Here is a 21,261-nt window from a genome sequence, read left to right on the forward strand (position 1 = left end):
ACTTAATGGTTACCCAAAAAAGTGAAAAGAACTAGAAAACAAAAAAAAAATGTAGTAAATGTTAGAATACTAATTAAACTAATAAAAATGCTTGTTTATTATTAGTTTATTCGTTGGTAATATTATTAGTGGGCTTGTGCGGTTTGTGGATAGAAGGCAATAAATAATTTGAATTCATTGAACCAAAAGTTGGCAACTGCAATCCACGGTCCACCCAACAGAAACGACGACAAACCAATTCCATATCTCCATATAGGGGAGGCTCTTACTCTCTTCGATCTAAAGCTTGTATTCCTTTGTCCGAATTTCAGTGAATTTGGACAAGAAATGATAGAGGATTCAGAGTGTTCCAACATGTCTTTGGGCTGCTCCAAAGTGCGCGCGCAGCCCCCGTGTGGGCATTTCAGGACTCCCCTCTCTCATTCTCTGCCCGTTCGTTATCAGGATTAGTATCCCTTATTTCAGAGTGATTTGAGTAATCAGTGACATCATAAGAGTCATTCATTGCTTAGGATCTGTTATTTCAGAGTCATGTAAGTCATCAGTGACATCATAAGAATGTGCAACAGTACCTTATTCAAGGGTTCCAAGCTGCTTCAAGAAGGAATTCGACCATACCCTGAGGTGGTATAGTTGCTACCTCTGGGATCATAGGATCTGAAAATTGGGATTTTTTTTGCAATTTGCATATTCAAAGCATATAAGATTAATATATATATATATATATATAGAGAGAGAGAGAGAGAGAGAGAGAGAGAGAGAGAGAAGGTCATGCCAAATAGATCACTACTAGCGAAAAATGATGACGACCGTTGGCCATTGAAGAAAAACTCAATACATATCACTAGGAAATGTGATATACAAAAAGGAGATTCAACACCAAAACTAACCACACCCGTAGTTTACATCTGGTTTTGCAGCAACTGATGAGAATGGTACTTCAACTCTCTCTTTCACAAGACACCGAGCTTCTCCGTTTTCCACCACTAGGACTTTCCCAGGAGGGCATTGAATATTAGATCTCCTTTTCTCAGCTGCTGGTTGCTGAAACAAGCCCAAAACCTTGAAAATGGAATCTTTTTTTGCAAAATTAGGTCCGAACCCAGACATGCTTAATACAGTCACCACACCAACAAGAGTGAGCACTGTCTTGCCTGCTGCACCTACAAAAAATCCCAACCCTTTTCTTGAATCTTGTGACCCAGTCTGGGTTTGACTTCTTGCTGACTCGCTGACATTCTTCTTCACTTCATTTGTTGGATCACTGGTGATTTTTCCATTTCGTAAAGACTTAGCGAACTGTGGCAGATAGCCATTCTCTAGACAAAGAGACTTTGGAGGCCGGCTTGGATATGGAGGCAGCAGCAGATCATTGTTGGGCTCTACTGTTTCACAAGCAAAAGCAGAAGCTTCATGTATAACTTCCAAATCCTCCCCTTTGTACTCCTTGAGCTTATCAAGTAACATCTTACGGCTGTTTTCAATCTCAGTAAGGGCCACTTCTCTTTCATATCGTTGTTGCTGCTGCAAAGTCTAGACATCAAATATTACAGTTAAGATTCCAAAAAGCTATTTGTTTCATATGTCCTTCTACTATTCTGACGAAGGTTTCATGTTGGACTTATGACACTTTTATTATAACACTATAATGAACATATGTCAGAATTAAATGAACAAGTATCCAGTAAGCATGCCAAATAGGCACAACGTTTTCATGTTGGACTTATGACAACTTATTAATATAATGAAAACACGTTGAAACTAAATAAACTAGAAAACAGTGAGCTTGCTCAGGAGGGGTGGTGAATCACTAATTCCTTATATTATGACAAATTCAGGAAATGCATTGGTGCGAGGGTGCTGAGGAGCAGAGAGTGGAAAAGATTGAGCATCCATGGATCGCAGCTGTCAGCCTGTCAGCAATTTGACAAGCTAATATACATGTGTAATTTCTGTTATGCAAGTATGCTAGCTAAAGGGATGAGAAGGACACTCACAAATACTTCTCAGAAATTTCAATTGATATCAAGCATGGACAATAGATACTAATTTAATGAGGGTGCTTGTCTAAGCATTCTTAACTGGAACACTGGTTTGACCCTAAATACAAGGGTGGCAGCTAATTTTGCATAAGGCTGTAATTTTGGATACAGAAGTGTGAGTCATTATCCTCTATTTAACTTGGTATACTTAGTTCTCCTATCACTTAACGTATCTAATTACAACTGCAGGAAAGAATGGCGTGAAGCATTGATCCATATGTTGAAAGCATTCCTTAATGGTAAACTTAGAGCGGCAATATGCCAAAGCAGCAAGCATATTGATAGGGAAGAGATGCATAGGCCAGCAAGTTTATTCACCATATGAGTAACTAAAAGGCAGGGGATGATCTTACTTGCCAAGAGTAGTAGTGATATTCTAGTTTTAAAAGATGCTATGAGAGGGAGGTAGGTAGGGCACTCAAGGAAATCTCACTTGGGCACTCAACACTCCTGCTGCATTCAAGGTAGTACCGGAAGGAAATTAGACATGAAAAAAGATCATGAATATGTTACAAAATCTCATTAGGTCATGGCAAGACAAAATAATCATATTGATATTAGAATTCTCATTGCTATATGTGACGCTCAAAAGGTTACCCTGAAAATTAGCATGCCTAACACTTCTCATATGACATGATAATTGACATAAGCATGACAACTATCTCCATTTAATATAAATGTCCCTTTTTAGATTTCCAAATGTATAGGAAGATAAATGTGTTAAACAGTATAATAGTTTAGTTCCATTTAGGTTTAACATACTACAGCCAACTGACGTGTTATACAGCTTATATAAAGACAGTATATGTTTGAACCAGCAATAGACAAACACCACAAGGTATTTTTTTGTGTGTGAACGAGTGAAACTGTCCTGCAAGGACACATTACACATGGTCAGGTACCCTTGCCTTTATCTTGGGGAGTTTCCACAAGATACACCCTGCACCTATGTTGAAGTGTGACATTCAGTGTCCACAATGGCAAATTAGAGCCTGTGTTCATTTCTAGTATATGTCAAACTTAATAATTAATGAGTGCCTCACTGATTGTAATCATACCAAAACTTATAGGAGAGAAAATGATACTAACATTTTCTCCTTCATCTAATTTCAGTTTCCTAGCCAATAAGTTTTAACTCAAGTGGCACCTCTCCCCCCATAATAATGGGGTGGACGGTGGTGCATAAATTACCAACCTAAAAGAGAAAATATCAACATGCAAGCAGTTAGCATATAACTGAAATTTTCACAATGGGTACCAACGAGAGTGGTCTTGAAACCAATTCTACATAATCATCTTTGGTAGGGACATTAACTTTATTAAATGGATGCACTGAAATCCTTGTAGTTTGTCCTCAATAACCCAAACCAAATCTCTAGTTTCCTACTTGAGATAACTATTACCCGTGAAACCTTTTCACCAGATACATAAGAAGTATAAAAAAAAAAACTTGTATGCATGTTTAGACATGTCAATCAGATTAGTTATTACAGATTTAGAAACTAGATTCAACTAGGTCTATCATAACCCATTAGGCTCTATCATCTAGGTTAATCATAACCCTCTTCACTTTTATACCGTTCAGAATTTTGAATATGTTCATGATAAGTTGATAATCCATAATTCTAGACACAAAGACAGCGTCTCAAAACCAATACAGGATATTACGCTTCCATTCTGTGTCCATATTTTTGCCTTGTGTCATCAACTATAGATCGCATAAGAAAAGAAGTTGAATATTCTTACCATTAAGCTCAACCAATACCGCCCCAGAATGAATTTTCATTTTCTTCTTGTGTGGTTGTGTCAGAGAACAATTAGAACCAAGACACAAACACACCAAAAAAAAAAAAAAATTCCCAAAAGAAAGAAAGTAGCGAAATGCTTTAACCCCATTTCACAGACACAATTATCAAACACGTCAAGTCCAAAAATTAGAGCACTTTCAAAAGCGAGTACTCCAAAGTGAGGGTTTTTACAGAAAAACCCTAACCAAGAAAAAAAGGAGTTTTGAGGCCAAAACCTGCAAGGAAGAGAGCTGGTTCTCGAGGGATTCGAGGGCATCGCAAATGTTTAAAAGCCTCTCCATTTCTTCATCATCTTCTTCTTCTTGCTCTTTGTCGTCGTACTCTTGTTCCGGGCCATTGCTAGGAGTAGTGGGGGTCGCCTTGTGGATGCAGTTGCTGATTTTCAATCGGAGCTCTGTGGCTCTCGCCAGCACTAACCCAATTCCCCCATCTTCCATTTCTGTCTCTTTCTGTGTCTCCGCGTGTGTGTGAAGAGGTGGACTGGTGGCGATGCTGAAGGGGTTTGAATTGAAAAGTGAATGCGGTTTCAGTAAAGGGTTCGGGCGGAAGCGCCAAAAGAGGTTTGTTGTGTCTCTGTTCCATGGGCTTTCTTTAATAAGTGATTGTGGTGCTCCCTTAGCAGATAGATTTCCCACTCACTTTTTTGTCTTTGACAAAATGCGTCTTTTCCTTCATAAAAATTAATTTCTTTCTTTTAGTGCTTTCAAGTGGACTGAAGGATCTGAGCAGATACATGGGGGCCACTTGTTTTTTTCTTTTGTATTTTTTGAAAAAAAAAAAACCTAATTTTGAAGAATTCGGATTCCGACCTTCACGATAAGCTAACCTTACAATCTGGGCTGTCCAGAGCATTCGAACCTCAACCCCCTCTTATTTTTTACTCAGATTTCTTAAGAAAATTTCAATGAACCCTTGTCCATTTATATATATATATTCAATTGCAATAAAAGATACTTTATGAGAATACTATACTTTTATTCTAATGATTTTGTGATATCAAGATGCATCATCCATTTTGATATGAAATGAATGTTTATTATTTTCAGTTTTCATATTGTGGAAAGGACAAGATCAAAGTAGTTGAGATTTAAGATAAAAAGTGGTTTGAGGATCAAAGACATAAATAATTAGTTAGGAGTGGATAGAGATATCGTGAAGGTAATAAATAATAATGAACATCTAATGGCTAAAGTTTCATGCAAAATATCATGGAGGCTTTATCTTAATAACATGCTTTCAAGGAAAGAGAAATGATAGAAAGTACAACTTTGATGTTGTTGTTTCAATTAACCTTTGATTGTTTTTGTTGTTATTTTAATAATTATTGATCTAAAGATTGATTGGGAGTCGAGACTGACACGTTAATATTTTGAAATAGTTGGGATAAAAATGTAATTTCTAAAAAATATCTTATATCATGTGTATGGGCCTACTTAGTGATCTTTAAAAAGAGCAGTGTTTATATGGCTATTTTCACAAGACTTTGCTGCAATGGCGAAAAGGTCACATTTATGAAGGAGTAATACTATGAGGAAAATTTATGTCCTTCCAAAATTGATGTGGCTTTTAAAATTACCATTAATAAATCATTAATAACATGAAATCCTATGCATTACTCTGAATGAAGACTGAAGCCATAGATGGAATTGTACAATGAGGAAACGTGTGCTTAGACTAGGCTAGTTGATTAAATTAGGACACATGAGCTTCTTTATAATACACTCACTCCGTGTAAGCAATTCATTTCATCAGCAACATTCTTTTATCTTCACGAGGACACACAAAATTGAACTCATAACCTCATCTGTATCCCTTCTTTAAGGAAGGTAGACATGTCATTTGATCCAAAACCATTGTTGAGTCTGTGACATTCAATCAGCATTTTGACAAATACCCCATATCAGAAGAAGAATTTCAGACTGCATCATGATAACTTCCCAAACGCTAATGAGATACTTTACATTACAAAATCCAGCCATACAATAATCATATTACACAGAACTGCAAGCCGCCATTCTATCAAGCAATCTCTTGCTGCTTTCTTTTTGTCTGTACATGAAAACCTATCGAAGAAGTTGGCAAGATGACTGGGAATGACAGCTGAATCACAACCTTACTACTCAAACAAGACGGTGACCAAACATGCGTAAGCTTTCAAGATGTCATGGTCTTAAATGGCAGGGTACTTTCTCATCTTTCTCTCTTCTGACTTCAAACTATTCACTTCATGCATTTTTTAGATATTCTCATTCTCAACAGACTTGACCTTCTTTGATCACCATTATCTCAATGTTCTTGATAAGGTTCAGTTATGATTCATCTGTCATTCTCAACTACTAGGCTAGCTGAACTTGCTCATACATAGTGGAAAAAGAAAATGAAAAATGAATAAAAAAAAAAAAAGCCATAAAAGGCCAAAGCCAACTGAAATACCTGCCCAATACTATCAGTGCTATCAGCTTCTAAGGGAGGATCTTGACTCTTGAGCACTTATTAAGCTATGAGATCATTAGGCTAATTCTTTTGAAAGCATATAGCGGAAAGTGAAGTTGTGAGGAATCCACTCAATTCCCTTCCATGTTCTTTTGTGCTGACACTGCTGAATGCTCTTCCTTCGAGTATCAGGCATAAAATGCTCAATCATCTGCACCAAATCAGCTGAGCAGAAACCTGAATCCTTGGCAAAAGACTCCACTATCTTTGGCAGAAGGATTTTCTGGTCCTTTCGTATGCTGAAGGTTGATTGAATGTACTCATCTTTTGCAGCTTCCATCTCTTCAAACACTCTCTTGGATGTGTATATACGGACCTAAATCAATAAGAGCAAATGAGAAAGATCCGGGGATAATGCTATGAAATGACAAATCTTGCTTCCATTCTGGTCATGGTTCTATAAAGTCTTAAGGATTTTTATCAAATGCCAGCCAGCTTAGACGGATAGTACTTTATTTATACTTTAATTCCTTTTTTTATTATTATGTTTCAAATTCTAATGCCTCTTGATTTTCTTGAATACCAATAGGGAGAAAAATTGGTTTCAACATCAGGTTTGTTAATTCTGAATGAACCAAAAGAGAAACATATGTTTTCAAGTAAAAGCAGCTTAACAGGGAGACAAATTTGTATAATGAATACTGCAAGATAGAGGTGTACCGCAGGATCAGAATAGCTTCCTGAACAAAGTGCAAAATGTAGAAGAGGTTCACGGTGCTCAATTGCATATGCTTTACGTGCATCTCCAACCTTAAATTTTGTCTTTGAAGAAAACAACAGCCACAGCCACTAGGAGCAAAAGTGAGCCAAATCAGTCCCAATCAAGCAAGAAATGGATAAATTTCCAATCATAAATTAACAGAAGCATGTTGAGGCCAACAACTAATATCTACCACATAAACAGGTTCATTTAATGTAAAAAGAAGTACAAACGGGCCTTTTATCTTCTGATATTTGATATGAATTTCAGGAATGGGATTTACTTGTCCTGGACGAGGCAATCGACATCCCAGGATAGAGCCTTGTATCATCTCTACATTTATGGTGTGACCCCCAATATTATATGCAGCCTGCATCAGGCACAAGCTTACTTAAACAACTTGTACACCATTTTTTTTTCTTCAGAAATTATCAGTGAAGCACTGCACACCTTGAGTAATAAAGACATTCGCTTAAGATTATTCTGTGGAATTCCATAAACCAAAAACGCCTGTGAGACAATAGACAACAAATGGGTTAATATATGCCCCAGACAAAAAAGCAAAACAAAAACTGCAACATCAGGCACAGCTATAGGAATTTTACATGCATTACTAGTGCATTGTGAACATTAATCCAAAAGGCTAGCCTCTCCTCATGTTTCATCTTTCTAGGATCAACTTCTTCCAACCGAGAAACAAGCGACCTGCAATGGAATGATTTTCACTTTTTAACCTCATTTCTGTTTGAAAGATAGTTACTATGAAAATTTCCAAACAAAAACCCTTTCTTCCATTTCATGTAGTAGAGGATTCTGTGCGGTGCTCACACAAAGAGGAAACTATTAGAAACCAAGAAGAAATCTAAGGCATCACTTTTTGATATTGCTTGTACATGTCCAGAAAGCATTAACCATCAGAAACTGTAAACATCCTATAAAACACATTAGTAAAAATTTGTAATGACCCAGGAAAAAGCGCTAGCCACATCTGCTCAACTTCACCCAATAACTAGGTAATGTGGAACTTAGCATTCATAACTATCTTTATAAATCACCCACTCTATGTGGGCTACTACTCATCTTCTCAATGTGGGACAGAGGTGTTACAAAATTGTTGCTGACCCATGAACTCAAATCAGCTTAGCGTTACATCAAGATACAACATATTGGTCCAAAGCACCAGGGATATTCCATGATGCTCATTTTGTGCCGATAACAAATTTGTTCACCAAATTCCCATTTCTCTTTTCTGTTGTTTTTTCAGCCAAGGTTCTAAGGAAATTTAGAGTGTGAAGACTCACCTAAATCGTCGTAGCATGTATTCAATTTCTCTTAATTTCTGACTTTCTCTACATATCAATTGCACCTTCACCATGCTGCAGTAAGGTCCACTGAATTCTTTTGACCCTTCAATGTGGAAAGGGTTATCAAAGTTTGAATTGAATGATGAGAATCTCTTGCATTGTGAGCTCCACTTATCACTCTGACCTTGTGAAGAATACTCATATATTGATGATGAAGGGTCATCATGATTTATCAAAGGTGGGTCTGCAAGTTCACAATATATGGCTGAAATGCACTTAATCATCTCCTCAGAAAGCCAGTTTGGTGTCTCTGGAATATGATTGGAGAAAGTGGTCCCGAGATGCTCTGCCAGACTTACGTTGGAAGTTGCAGTCTGAGGTTGCTGAAGAGAAAACATTTGAAGCCACAAATTAGTTACACCTATATTGTCATTCAAGTCAACTATAAGTACCACTGATTAGAGGAATACTATAGGGACAAGTACTAGGAAAATGCTGAGGGCCACTTGAGTGTTATACTAATATTCACAAATAAAGTTACCTCCAGCATTGACAAGGGTAGGGAATGGTATGAGTCTATAGCTTTAGTTAGAAATTTCATAGAAGGAGAAGCTCTAGTTAAACAAGCTGAATGCTGAGAAAGTGATGAGTCACTGCGATGAATACTAGAATCCAGTAGCTTTCGAGTTCCCCAAATATCACTGCATTCCTTCGGTGGATTAGCGTTTGAATTTTGAGGCAGCATAAGATGACTGGAGTGGTTGACTGAATCTTCTTTCTCTGACATAATATCATAACCAGCTACTTCTCCAAAAATGTCTTTGTGCATGACTGAAGTTGATTTCAATCTTCCCTCCGTAGTTGATAGAGACGATATTTGTTGATCAAAATTTTTCCGATACAAAGAAAGAAGATATTGTTCCAAATACACAACTTCTAACTCTAAGACTGCAATTTCCTTAATCAGTTCTTGGGCAGGCTGAAGTCAAGCAAAAGGAATATTAAATGCTTATTAAAAGTAATATTAGCGGAGTTAAATGTGCCAAGTAATAGAAGTGACTCAAGCAATGGAAGGGGACGAGTAATCAAAACTCCTAAACATAAGCATCAAATCTCAAGCTCAGTTTTTTTTTTTTTTTGAAATTCTTATGGGAATATTTTACAAGTGTCAATTTGACAACTAAAAAAGCATTATTTACTTCTGATTAGCAATGTCTATTTCATCTTTCAGCTCATTTTATCTTTCTTTTTCTAAATTCTTTAAGTAACAGAAAGAAGTATAGCACATATGAAGTTCTGCAATTTATCTTTCTGCACATGTCAATTGTAAAGAACGAAACAGAGGAAGTGCATGTAGATTAACAATATTGTGTTTAAGTTATGTAATACGCACCACAAGAAGTACCCATTTGGCAAAGAGAAGTTACCTTGGGGATTAAGTGTCCTATAGCAGCATCATGTGAGAGAGGCCGATGGCTTAATGCCTTCTCTAATACACGACGTACTACAAATTGGTCCTTTAATTGCCTTTGAAGCTGTAGAACCTGCACAAGACAGCAAGTGAAGCTACAGTAAATAACTAATTGGATGTGGATTAATAGAAGAACATGTCATGTTGATCCTAGGCCTGAACCTCGACGAATTATGCATACCAAGGACCCATGTTTACTTAGCTAATTGTGAAACCAATTCTTTAGGCACAATGCAGGTTAGCCGAAAGTGTGCTACTCACCCCCTTCCATATATTGTATATTTTCCCATGAAATCTCACAATATTGGCTGCAGGAAGCCAAAAGTAAAGTGCAATAACTTATATCTTTTTATAGGACTATATATTTGACAAATATTAAGAAGAAATTAATGGAGTGTTGAATTGATAAACAAATGTCTTATTCAATAACCTAAAGTCCCTTTATCTCCAGAAGCATATTACATAGGCCATAGCATGACAACTCAGCAAAGTTGAGATTTATACCTCTTCCTTCAGAGAGCATTGAATGTCAGTATTAAAGGGTTGCCTCGTCTTCGCTTCAATACAGGCTGTCAGCTCTCCTAATTCCTTTTGTGAAAAAGAAAAATAAATAGACAAATTAAACAAAAAATTAGACCAAACTTGAAAGTGAGAAGGGAATTTATTCTGATTTCTGAATGAGAGTGCTTATAACTTATACCTAGTGTGACTGCTCTATGTTATCAGAAATAGTTCGTATAAGGTGAATAAAGAACCAGCTACTGCAGCGTACTCATATTTACTTTTTAGGCGCACAATAAAATTGTACTTTTTGGCTTCAAAGCATATGAGAAGGAAACCCCTCACCAAAATGTTAAACATGAAACAGATAATTGAATTTCTTACCATCTCAGCTTGATAAGGAGATTCAAGGATGCTACATAATCTATCTGTCTTTAGTCTTCTTTTAATTGGATCACTGTCAATGTTAAAAGGAAAACGAGTCAGTGACTCATAATGGAATGCAGGAAAAGACTAGCCAGAAGGGTGTATTGGCATTTATTATCTACACTTTCTGAGTAAATATTGCATTTCTATCACCATAACTGGAAAACAAGAATTCTAGCATTTGCATTTCTATCACCATAACTGGAAAACAAGAATTTCCTTGCTAGAGGTTAATTTTTGAAGTTAAAATAAAATCGGTTCAAACTTTTATTCAAGAGCTTTCCTGGACTAGACGAAGCTCAGGTTTCCACTCCTAGCAAAACCCAGTTTAGTTTTCAAGACTTCGTGTATGACCTAATAGGGATTTGCTCCCAAGACATGTATAAACAAAGTGCCACAGAACCCCTGTTTAATACAGCCATTGAGCTTACACAGAAACCATTTTAGCGTGTTTCCCAGTTCAAGAAAACCATAACTCGATATACAGAGGACGCAAGGAACAAACTGATCAATAAAAAACTACCTCTGAGAACGCTTGTGTCTTGAAACCTTTTCTTCCATGAAGTTGAATGGCTTCAAACTAGAATCCCGCCACTTTGTCGCATGCATAGCAGTACCAGAATTGGTTGTCCCCACAGTTAAAAATTCACAGAAAGGACATCACTTGCAGCAAATACAACCATCGGATACTGACAAGTGCCAAACAGAGAAACCAGCAGCATCACAAATACATCCAAAGAGCATTAATTGTACAGCGAAAACCCAGCTTATACGCAACAAAGCATACGCTGATAGAGTGAGACTACTCACGGGGATGTGTTTTTGAAAAGTAAAACAAAATCTAGTGGTTCAAAGGCTAAATGGGTTCTTATTGGAATGCGAGAAGTAAGCCAGACGGTGCAAGGATAAATGCTCAAGTGTATGTGCTATACAGTAGAAAGTACCTAAAAGGTCGGTCATTTTTTTGACTAGTCCCTTGTCTAAGAAAGTCATACCACCTTTGAAGCTTTTGCAATGGTGGGCTTTTGCATTGCATTAAAAGAAGGAAGCCAGTTCGTGGCTTTTGATTCAAGATGGTATGCAAAAGTAATACTCAGTCATTTAAATAGGAACAAAGGGACAACAAACAGGGTGGTGAATAAGATATATATAAAAATATAGAAGGAGTTCATGGGATATGCACTCACCATGGTTGTTGTGCCATTTGACTTAAGTGAAATCATTATAAAAAAAAATCCCAAAAAAATGAAAAACAAATTAAATTACATGATTGAAACCCACTTGGTTGGTTCACTGATCAGTATAACAAGATACTTTTAACCATTTCTTATGGCATAAAATCTTGGTGTTAGATTGAAATGTTCTTTGTTTTATACTAATCACTTGATTCACTTCCCATTTTGTACTTTGTGTGTTGGAGGAAAGGGAAGACAAAAAGAAGAATATTGCAATAGTTTTTAGGGTAGCTTTTAGTTATTTTCACCTTCATATTGCATCACAATCAAAAAAGTAAAATTACACTCTAAAAAAGGTTTTGCCAAACAAACCCGAGTGTCAATTTCATTAACAATCCTATGTCCATTTTTATACTTGGGTTATATATTTTACTTGTCTGTTCGGTGCTGCATAGAAAGTGAGAGTCGCATGCAACGCTGGAAGGAGGATTAGACTGGCGTTGGTCCCTAAGCCTAAAAGGGCAGCACTTAAAAAAGGAAAGGGCAGCCTAAAAAGGGCTGAAAGGTGAATGTCAAAGTTAAAACAATGTATGATTGACATGAAATGACTGGTTTGGTGGGCTTTCCATTGTCTATTATCTTTGAGAAAATTCGGATACGACCAATTTTTCCAGTCAAAAACTTGGGAGAAAAGGCAAGAGCCTTTTCTGGGATAGGGTGCTATCCAGAAGAAAGAACAAAGAAAGGGAACCTGAAACTGTTTCAGCTCTCTTTTCAGAACATGCATGTTGTGGACAAATGGCACACCGCACATGTAGTTCGGTTCAACGTTCACTACTAGCCACTAGGGTTGATATTCCGTGCAATTGAAACTTCTAAGCTTTGTAAAGGTCAACAGAATCGGGATCGGATGCATTAAGGAGCCTGCATACGACAATACGAGCAGATTACGTGGTAGTTTCAGATGAATTTGTATGGGCAAAATAATTGTGGAAGAGAAATTTTACATATACTCACTCTCACACTCTTATATACGTGCTCTTTGACGTGACAGTGAAAATTACCATTAAATTTTAGATCCAATTGTAATTTTCACTATCATATTAAAGAATGTGTACTTGAAAATGTAAGAGTTAGAATGTGTGTAGCATTTCTCATTATGAAATTCATGCATGGATAAGGGCTTACTTAAACCCTACATGTTCCGACAAGTATATAGACAGGTTCTCGCTACGAAGTCAAAGAGCTGGGTATATGGAATAGATTTGACCTAAGTAATAGATGTAACCTTTGGCTCAATACTAGACTTTTTTCTAATAACCATGGAATCATTTGGCCAATTTTTATTTTTATTTAAAAAAAAAAAAAAAATTAATGGAGAAAATACGGTTATGAGAGAAATTAGAATCGATACCAAAATGGGAAGGCCATTGTCAAGAGTCAAGACACACATGCTCCTTGAGGGATTTGGTAAAAGGGGGGTTGGGATTTGAGCACATTGTTTCTCCTACATGTTTTGGGCGGTGTACCTGAAAGTTGTTTTGTTTCCTCTTTCTTATCTTTTTTTAATTTTTTATTCACATCCTCCTTAGGCATTCTCTCTAATGTTTTGCTGATTAAAACAAACTCAGGATAATCTATTTACCTCTAATTTGTTTCCTCATAAAAATAAAAAAAGATAAAAAAAAAAAAAGGGGAAAATCAATAGATCATATAAAATTACTTTGTCAGCCCTAAGTTTTAGAGAGCCGTTTTAATCTTCGATTATTACTTTTCAAATCATTCTCTTTGAGGGTAATAGCAGCATGTGAATGTTGTCTTCAGGCTTTGTGGGTCAAATTGACTATATATACTTGCTACGAAGAATTTGAATAATTTCTTCGAACTCAGTTTATTAAACTGACATGTGTTTAAAATACATGTGAAAACCGCTCCCGAATAATTACTTGACCGTAAATGCGATGATTTACTTCATGGACGAGGTCTCTAATTCAAGTCCAAGATATCCCAATTGTGCCAAGTAAATGAATAGAAGAAGAATTTGACTCCTTCATGCATGCTCCACTTGACTCGGGGGAATATAGCTCGGGTGGTAGAGCTCCGCACTTGCAATTGGGTCATTGCTTTTACAGGTTGAGCATCTAATTGTCCCACATACATTTTGAATACATATTGGTTTGATAGGCTCGGTTGGAAGAAAGTTTTCAAACCCAATTTTATAGAAAAACTGTCTTACTTCCTATGCAAAACCTTAGAGATGCAATTTAGTTGAACCATTTCATAACTTATTACAATGTGATATCAAGAAGTTTCTAATTTGGCATGAGGCCGATGGTCAACCTGGAAAACCCATATAATTTAATCCCCCGTACAGAGATCCAAACAAAATAGAAGTGGGTTTTCCTAATCAATGACAATGAGAATCGATAAATGAAAAAACAAACATTTTTTTTTCTCGAGAAAATCGACCACCAATTTTCCCAGAAACTGACAGACATGCTTGTGGTTTATTAAAAATATCGTGGTTCGATTATAGCGTTGTATAATTGGAAACTAACAAAAATTATACAGAAACCAATGTCATCAGAATGAGTGCAAGAGATAACTACAAGAAAAAGGTAACTTTAGAAAGATGCATTTGTCTGTATTGTTGTCGATGTATTAAGAATAGACACGGCCAGGCTTTTATTTAACAAGTAGAACAAATTAGGTCAAACAACAACAATTTAAACATTAATTTAGAAGATGAAAAAATTGATTCTCTTTTCTTGAGAATATGAAATTTTAAAAACCTAATCTGTCTCATTCTTCACTAATCGAGTTGACTGTTACAGAGAGAAGAAAGAAAGAAAAAGAAAAAGAAAAAAATCCCGATATGACCTACCTGCCTGAGCAAGTGCCTAAGCAACTCAAGACCTGCTCGGAAAAGTGAACCCCATCGAAGTCATCTGGCTAGGGATCCCGGTCCTATATTGTTTATGGTTAGAACAACCTGACTTCTTATGCTATTATTAAAAAGCACAGCTTGTTGGCTCTACCCAAGCAAGTTCAACGTCTATCATTTGAAGATTTTGATGCTACACAAAATGTTCCACTTTTGAGTGATTAAAACACAAATATGCTCTGCTAAATGGAGCTCCACTTTGGTTACTGCCTGACTGCAATAAAATATGCAATGAAATTATAACATTATTAAACAAGTTCGCGCGCATGCCCCGGAGCAAAGTGAAGTTTCTCTCAAGGAATCTTTTCTTCGAGATGAATGAAATTTGGTTCCATCTCTTAGCCTATGAACGAGCAGAGTGCCTTGTAGAGAGAGAGAGAGAGAGAGAGAGAGAGAGATCTCTAGGGCATCAAAACCGAGATGAGAAAAACATGAAGGGTGAACTTTCCAAAGGCATTAAACAGAAGATTAGTCAAAGCCAATTACAAGAGAAAAAAAGCATCTGCTTCTAGTTTAGGCTCTTCTTCTTCTACTCCTGTCTGTAACCTACAGACAAAATATCAAATTAATTCATTTTTATAATGCAACAGTCATCCAGTAAATATTTGTAAACTCGCTATGTAAATCGAATCATCCATCTCTAAGAGCAGGTAAGGGCAATTTGAACATGCAAATACACAACTAGGATAAGAAATGTGTTAACTTTGACAGGGTATGAACCCCAAACATAAATGGATTGGTACAACTAGCAGTCAAATGATAAATTTCCAGGCCAATATTAGTGTTCCAAGAGCATCAAACCGTTTCAAATCAGTTATCTAGGAGAGCAGAAATGCAATTTGAGCATGTAAAAACGTAAGTAGGATAACAAATGTGATGACTTTGACAGGGTATGAACCCCGAACAGGCATGCATTCGTACAACTAGCAGTCAAATGCTAAATTGTCAGGCCAACATTAATGTTCCAAGAGCATTGAATCGTTGAAATTCAATTAAGATAGCAGAAATAGCCACTTAATGCAACGAATATGATATTTCAAAGGCCAACTTATAAAACTATGAATTCTGAATGACTAAATTGCTTGTAGTGTCTCAACCCTACTTCTCCTTTTCGTTAAAAAAATTTCTCCAGCATCTCTACACACGCATATCTTATAATGACATAGCATGAAGGGCAGGAGTTACCATGATTTTCAGCCCTTGCATTCAGATTGGCACGTTCAGCATGAGTTGCCTTCTCTATTTAAAACTTAAGATACAGGATCTTCATCCAAACATCAGGGCTCTACTGTTATAATACCTTGCTGGAACTTCAGTTGATACTTCTTTTTTGGGAAGGGAACCAACAACTAATTGGTGGCACAAAAACTCTCCTTTTGGCACTGCGTCCAATGAACTAGAGATCTTGGGAGTACCAGAGAAGGTCACAATTTTTAGTTAAGTTAAAAATAAAATTTTGCACATAGAGCCAAACCTAATGCACAACACAATCACATGACAAATTACTTTACCTGCAAATGTAAGATGGCCACAACGAACATCTCATACCCTTCGATATCCAAAGACAAGCAGGAAGGTGTGGTCATTTTAACTGGAAAGTGCTCCACAGTTATGAGTTGTATCATGAACATAATCAAAATTTTATTTTGGATTACTTGTAAAAAAAAAATAATAATCAAATTTTTGTTTGAAGATCAGATCTCTGGAACCATATTTGGGACGTCTTCATATCTATCTTCACCCAGCCCCCACCTTTTTCCCCCTCTCTTACTATCAAGCTTCATGGGCTCCTTGCACCCAGGATTTTGTTTCCTAGGGTTGGTTGCCCCTCTCTGTTGCCAATCTCATCGAGCCACTAAATCAACCACCCTGCCCTTCATGCACCCCCCCAAATGAAATGAAAAAAAAAAAAGAAAGAAAAAAGAAAAGAAAAAACCATTGTGTATCTCAATTTGTGGAGAATGACTTCCATCGATGGTGGGCAAGAACCAAGGGGAAATGTAAAGTAACTAACGTTGTATGCAACAACTTATCTCCTCTCCTGGCTCCATCGATTTGCGGGATAAGATCTCAAACCTCTTAACTACAATAGAAGCAGCATCTATTACAAACTGGCCGCAGTTAACATAGTTCACTTCTAAATGTAGCCTGTTCTATTAAATTTCATTCATCAAAACAAATTGTAACTACGATACCTGTACAATAAACCTATTCATAGGGGTGATTCTAAATCAAATATTGCAAACATGCTTGAGTGTTTATTATACTTTCCTAATCAAGTTATGCCCCACTATCGAGATGCAAGAGATATGGAGAAAAAGGAGTATATCATTCTTTTTCTTTTTCACTTTTCAGGGAGGAGCGCATGATGAAAAAAATGGAAATTTTATTTGATAAATAAGTTTTTTGACTGCAAGGGAAGGGAAATGGGAGATTCAAACTAGTGCCTTCCACTTCATAAGATGTGTTTTCCAGCCGATTGAGCTACTCTTTGGGTTCGAAGAGAAATGGAAATTAAGGGCAACAACAAAAATAATATGAAACTTGAATAGTGTGCGAACACCATAGAATGGCAAAATCAAAGGAATTAAACACAAGTATAAAGAAAATTGAAAAAGCCATTATGAGATAAACAATTTCCCTTTTCTGGTAAAAATTTATTTCATTAAGGAAGTAGTAATCTTAGAAAACAAAAATAACTCATCCAGAAAATTCATGTATTGAAGATACATGTATTTAAATTATCAACAAATTAATCAAAATGTAGAACCTACTTGAACAAAGGAAAATCAAAGAATTAACATTATCAACAGGTCAATTTATGTGAGATCTAGCCTTGCGAATATGGCCCATACTATTCACAAGATCCTTACGAGTGCAGACAGGGAACATATTTACATCCTTCAGCACTCTCAGCTGCCACAGCACATATGGGAAGCTGAGTTGGTCGCGTGAAGTAAAACGAACCACCTCATTAAACCAGAGGCACATGAAAAGATCTGTCACGGGCGTGTGCTCCCTCACAATAACAGAAGCTTCAGCTAAAGCTGCATAGAAAAATACTAGGTTCAGCCAATAAGGAGTAACATTCAGAAAATAAAAAGACTAAGACTTTCTATTACGCACAGAAACTAAAGCTTATTATATAAAAAAATGCCTGAAGTAACCGAAGCAAGATTGTGTACAAAAATTTGTTAAAAACAATAGTGGTATAACAATATAACTTGTGAACTTCGTTTTATTTCTGTCTATAATCTTGGCAGGAGAAAAACCAGGGCTAGAAGTAGAAGCACACCTTTCTTTCCATTGAACCTCTTCTCATCAGGAAAACCAATGTGGCGGTACTGAGTCAGCTGCATCTCAACTTCTTCTGGGGTGGCTTTGTGTTTCTTGACAACAGCCTTGCCCTCATCATAGATGCTACTGCGAGCTCCATGTTCTGAAATCGCTAGAACAGAATTCGTACGCCAAAGAAGTGCTTCCAAGACACCCAAGGGATCTCTCCGAAATTGAGACTTTGAATCCACCCAAATTGAATACCTAGCTTGAGGAAATAACCGATGCCCTAACATCTGGTTCAATAATTATTTTAAGAAAATTAACGTTCTCAGAAAGACATTAAATTTAAGGTTCTACTATGTAACATTAAAACATAATAATAAACTAAAAATTTGAAAGGCATTCATAGGCAGGTCCAGCATAAGTCAAGAAAAGGACAGATTGAAAGAAATCAAATAAACTTCAAATTGGTAACTGATGAAACTTCAGGAAAGAAGTATAATCTGAACAATAAGTGATAATTCACCATGCCAAATTCATAGCTTAAGATAATGATATGAATCTTAGATCCAAGACTCACGCTCAAAGCACCAGGAGTCATTATCATGAAAAAAGAGAAAATATGATAAGACATCCAAAATCTAAACGTGGAAAAACAAGCATGCAAAAGAAATGCAACATAATGAGTTAATGGCCTTAAACGACTTATGTATTGAGAGGTATTGTCTCAATAAGTAGTGGGATAAACAAGAAAATCTTATGGAGTTCATGGGAAATCATCTCTCAAAAAAGAAAGGCAGTTTTGAACCTTTTATTACCTTTGGGATTTTACCATTCAACCGTTGGTCCACAAATGGGAGCTGCCTAACAACCACAATTCGCCATTTACCAATCATATGGTCCTCACCAATCCTATGCCCATCTGATTCCTGAGTTCTGAGAGTAATTTCATCCCAAAATGCCACATAGCAAACCTGCATACCAAAGCAAACAGTTAACATGTATGTAAAAACAAACTCCAAACTAATACAAGTTTAACATTTTCGGTCAGGATAACAACCTTTTTAAGTGATGACTCCGACATGCTGATGGGTTGATATAGATCATCTCCACCACCAAATGCACAAGTCGACACCACAACTTCACAACTTTGCATGTACCTCTTGTCCTCGTCAGAAATCTTAAACCCCCCATTTTCACTGTAGAATCCACAATGCACCACAGCAGTTTGGTTCACCTGAAACATTCATTTACACACTATAACCAATACAACAAACTGTGCAAGCAACAATCTTGGTGACACCAAGCACATAAAGCAGCAAAACTTTTGAAATACAGAGAAAGCAATTATTCGGGTCAAACATTGCTTCTATTGTAAACAAAAATCCAACAAGGCATATTTTGCAGCATTGAAATGGCAAACATATTAATTCTATAAGAGTATTATAAGGGCAATATCAAATTATAACCTTATAACTCTCCTCTCTCTCTTGAATTGTTTGGTATCCGGTAAACAAATTAAATCTGGTAGCATTAGTATGCTGCTGTAGGAGGTTGATGTTGCTATGAATGTCAGCTCCGTCAGTCTCTGATATATACACAACTCTATTAACAGGAAAACTTGGAGTTTCAACCGAAGGAATTTCCAGATGTTCAAGCTCTTCTGGTGGCAAAATCTTTAAGCAACCTGATATAATAAAAAAATTAAAGCATTAAATATATTTTTACTTAAATTGAACTGCTTGAACTCTTAAAGCATACCCAACCAAGTGAAACTATATACGCACTACACCACCAAAAAAAAACATTTTTCCTTGTTGAACATAGTAACTAAAAGCTAATAACCAATTTGCCCACTAATTCTTTAATTGCCCCGTTTGGTTGCCAAGAAAATGCAGACAACTCTCAAAGCTTCCCAACTCAATCGCGCCAAATTCTCAAATTTTCCAAACTCTAATTTTCTCTTCTTTTTTCACAATTTTCTGACCAACCAAACGGACCAAAATCAGTTCTCAAAAATCGACAAAAGCCACCACATTGGCCCAAACTTACGTTCTCTGACTCCGCGAACCACACGCGTCCTCGGGTCCGACCGGTCCAAGTTCCCGACCGAACCCTTCCGCCCGAACCCATATACCGATTTCGGCGCCGAATCCGGGTCCGGACTCGGATCTTTCCCCAAAATCCTCGACACCTCTAAGAGGAGCAACCCGATGGCGGGAACGAACAGAATGAGGGCCCACCATCTGAGCACTTTCCTAAGCACCCTGAGGAGGAGCTCGCTCTTCGTCTTGCCACGAAAGCTTAGGGATTGCTGTTTCCGGCGCTTTCGCAGAGCCCGGAGGAGCCGAGACCGGTCGTCGGACTCTTCGTCCGAGACTGTGATCGATAGGGTGTGGTTGTTGAGCATGGAGGACGACAATGTCGGTGGCGGGAGACAACGGTCATGGAGGACTTAGTGAACAGATGGTTTGTGATTATTGGAAAGGAATAATAGGATAGTGCTTTGAACGCTGTCGCTCGTTTGCTTCGGTTTTTTTTTTGTTTTGTTTTTTTTTTTTTTTTTTTTTTTTAGTGTTGTGATTCTGTTTAAAAATTTAAAAGATGTTTGAAATATTTTTCTTTCTCAATCAAAATCTCTACTCTATAACAAATATAATTCAAGATATGGTTCAAAAATCAACTTTTTATTTTTATTATTCATATAGACAAGAGACGTGCAATAGAATGTGTTGGATCAAGCTTTTGACCATCTTATCTAAAAATTAATTGGTGTCCAATGAAGGAAGTTAAAAGCGTTTTATGGTATTCAAAATCACACTCCGCAAGACATGTTCTTGCCTTTCACGCGAGCAAAGCGGCACTGTTGCACTCCAACAAAATGAAACCAAATATTTCTCCTTTTCTAGAGAACATTTAGCAGCTAAATGGGTTACTGCCCATAACTCCTTTGCCAAAATTGCAATCATGTACCCTTTTCCTATGTATGGCTCAGAAAAACACTAAAAACAAATAAATAAATAAAAATTGGAGTCAATAACAAGCAGCATGGTAAGTAATAAAAATGAAAGTAAAATATTAAAGAAAAGAAAAATAGTCTCTCATCACACCACAAGAG

The 21,261-nt window shown here is 36.8% G+C and overlaps 3 protein-coding genes and 1 long non-coding RNA gene across 7 annotated transcripts; 1 reads left to right on the top strand and 3 right to left on the bottom strand.

Moving 5' to 3' along the window:
• Window positions 1–790: 790 nt before the first annotated feature.
• Window positions 791–4,470, bottom strand: LOC133881694 (plastid division protein PDV2). Of its 2 annotated transcripts, none has more exons than XM_062320699.1 (2): window positions 4,066–4,470; window positions 791–1,524 (listed from the first exon to the last, which is right to left on the bottom strand). In XM_062320699.1, exons 1-2 carry the CDS (start codon window positions 4,285–4,287, stop codon window positions 886–888), a joined length of 861 nt encoding a protein of 286 aa, XP_062176683.1. In that variant the 5' UTR covers window positions 4,288–4,470; the 3' UTR covers window positions 791–885. The 2 variants fall into 2 exon arrangements, with proteins under 2 accessions (XP_062176683.1, XP_062176682.1); XM_062320698.1 differs by having other exon boundaries at window positions 791–1,533; window positions 4,066–4,457.
• On the top strand, window positions 1,418–5,788 carry LOC133881696 (uncharacterized). Of its 2 annotated transcripts, none has more exons than XR_009902578.1 (3): window positions 1,418–1,552; window positions 1,839–2,506; window positions 5,755–5,788. It is a non-coding gene; the product is annotated as an uncharacterized LOC133881696 (long non-coding RNA). The 2 variants fall into 2 exon arrangements; XR_009902577.1 differs by lacking the exon at window positions 5,755–5,788 and having other exon boundaries at window positions 1,839–2,157; window positions 2,232–2,655.
• Window positions 5,751–11,781, bottom strand: LOC133881692 (uncharacterized). The gene is made up of 11 exons (XM_062320694.1): window positions 11,269–11,781; window positions 10,704–10,776; window positions 10,323–10,406; window positions 9,775–9,891; window positions 8,889–9,326; window positions 8,345–8,730; window positions 7,649–7,748; window positions 7,494–7,553; window positions 7,327–7,413; window positions 7,004–7,132; window positions 5,751–6,659 (listed from the first exon to the last, which is right to left on the bottom strand). The coding sequence occupies exons 1-11, from the start codon at window positions 11,352–11,354 to the stop codon at window positions 6,360–6,362; spliced, it is 1,860 nt and encodes a 619-aa protein (XP_062176678.1). The 5' UTR covers window positions 11,355–11,781; the 3' UTR covers window positions 5,751–6,359.
• A 3,470-nt stretch (window positions 11,782–15,251) lies between these two features.
• Window positions 15,252–20,621, bottom strand: LOC133881693 (probable hexosyltransferase MUCI70). 2 transcript variants are annotated; one of them, XM_062320696.1, is made up of 7 exons: window positions 20,196–20,621; window positions 19,613–19,830; window positions 19,204–19,380; window positions 18,962–19,117; window positions 18,160–18,436; window positions 17,667–17,911; window positions 15,252–15,410 (listed from the first exon to the last, which is right to left on the bottom strand). In XM_062320696.1, exons 1-6 carry the CDS (start codon window positions 20,551–20,553, stop codon window positions 17,679–17,681), a joined length of 1,419 nt encoding a protein of 472 aa, XP_062176680.1. In that variant the 5' UTR covers window positions 20,554–20,621; the 3' UTR covers window positions 15,252–15,410; window positions 17,667–17,678. The 2 variants fall into 2 exon arrangements, with proteins under 2 accessions (XP_062176680.1, XP_062176679.1); XM_062320695.1 differs by lacking the exon at window positions 15,252–15,410 and having other exon boundaries at window positions 17,507–17,911.
• Between the last annotated feature and the right edge of the window lie 640 nt (window positions 20,622–21,261).

This window comes from Alnus glutinosa, chromosome 11, assembly GCF_958979055.1.
Source record: "Alnus glutinosa chromosome 11, dhAlnGlut1.1, whole genome shotgun sequence".
Classification (NCBI taxonomy): Eukaryota; Viridiplantae; Streptophyta; class Magnoliopsida; order Fagales; family Betulaceae; genus Alnus; species Alnus glutinosa.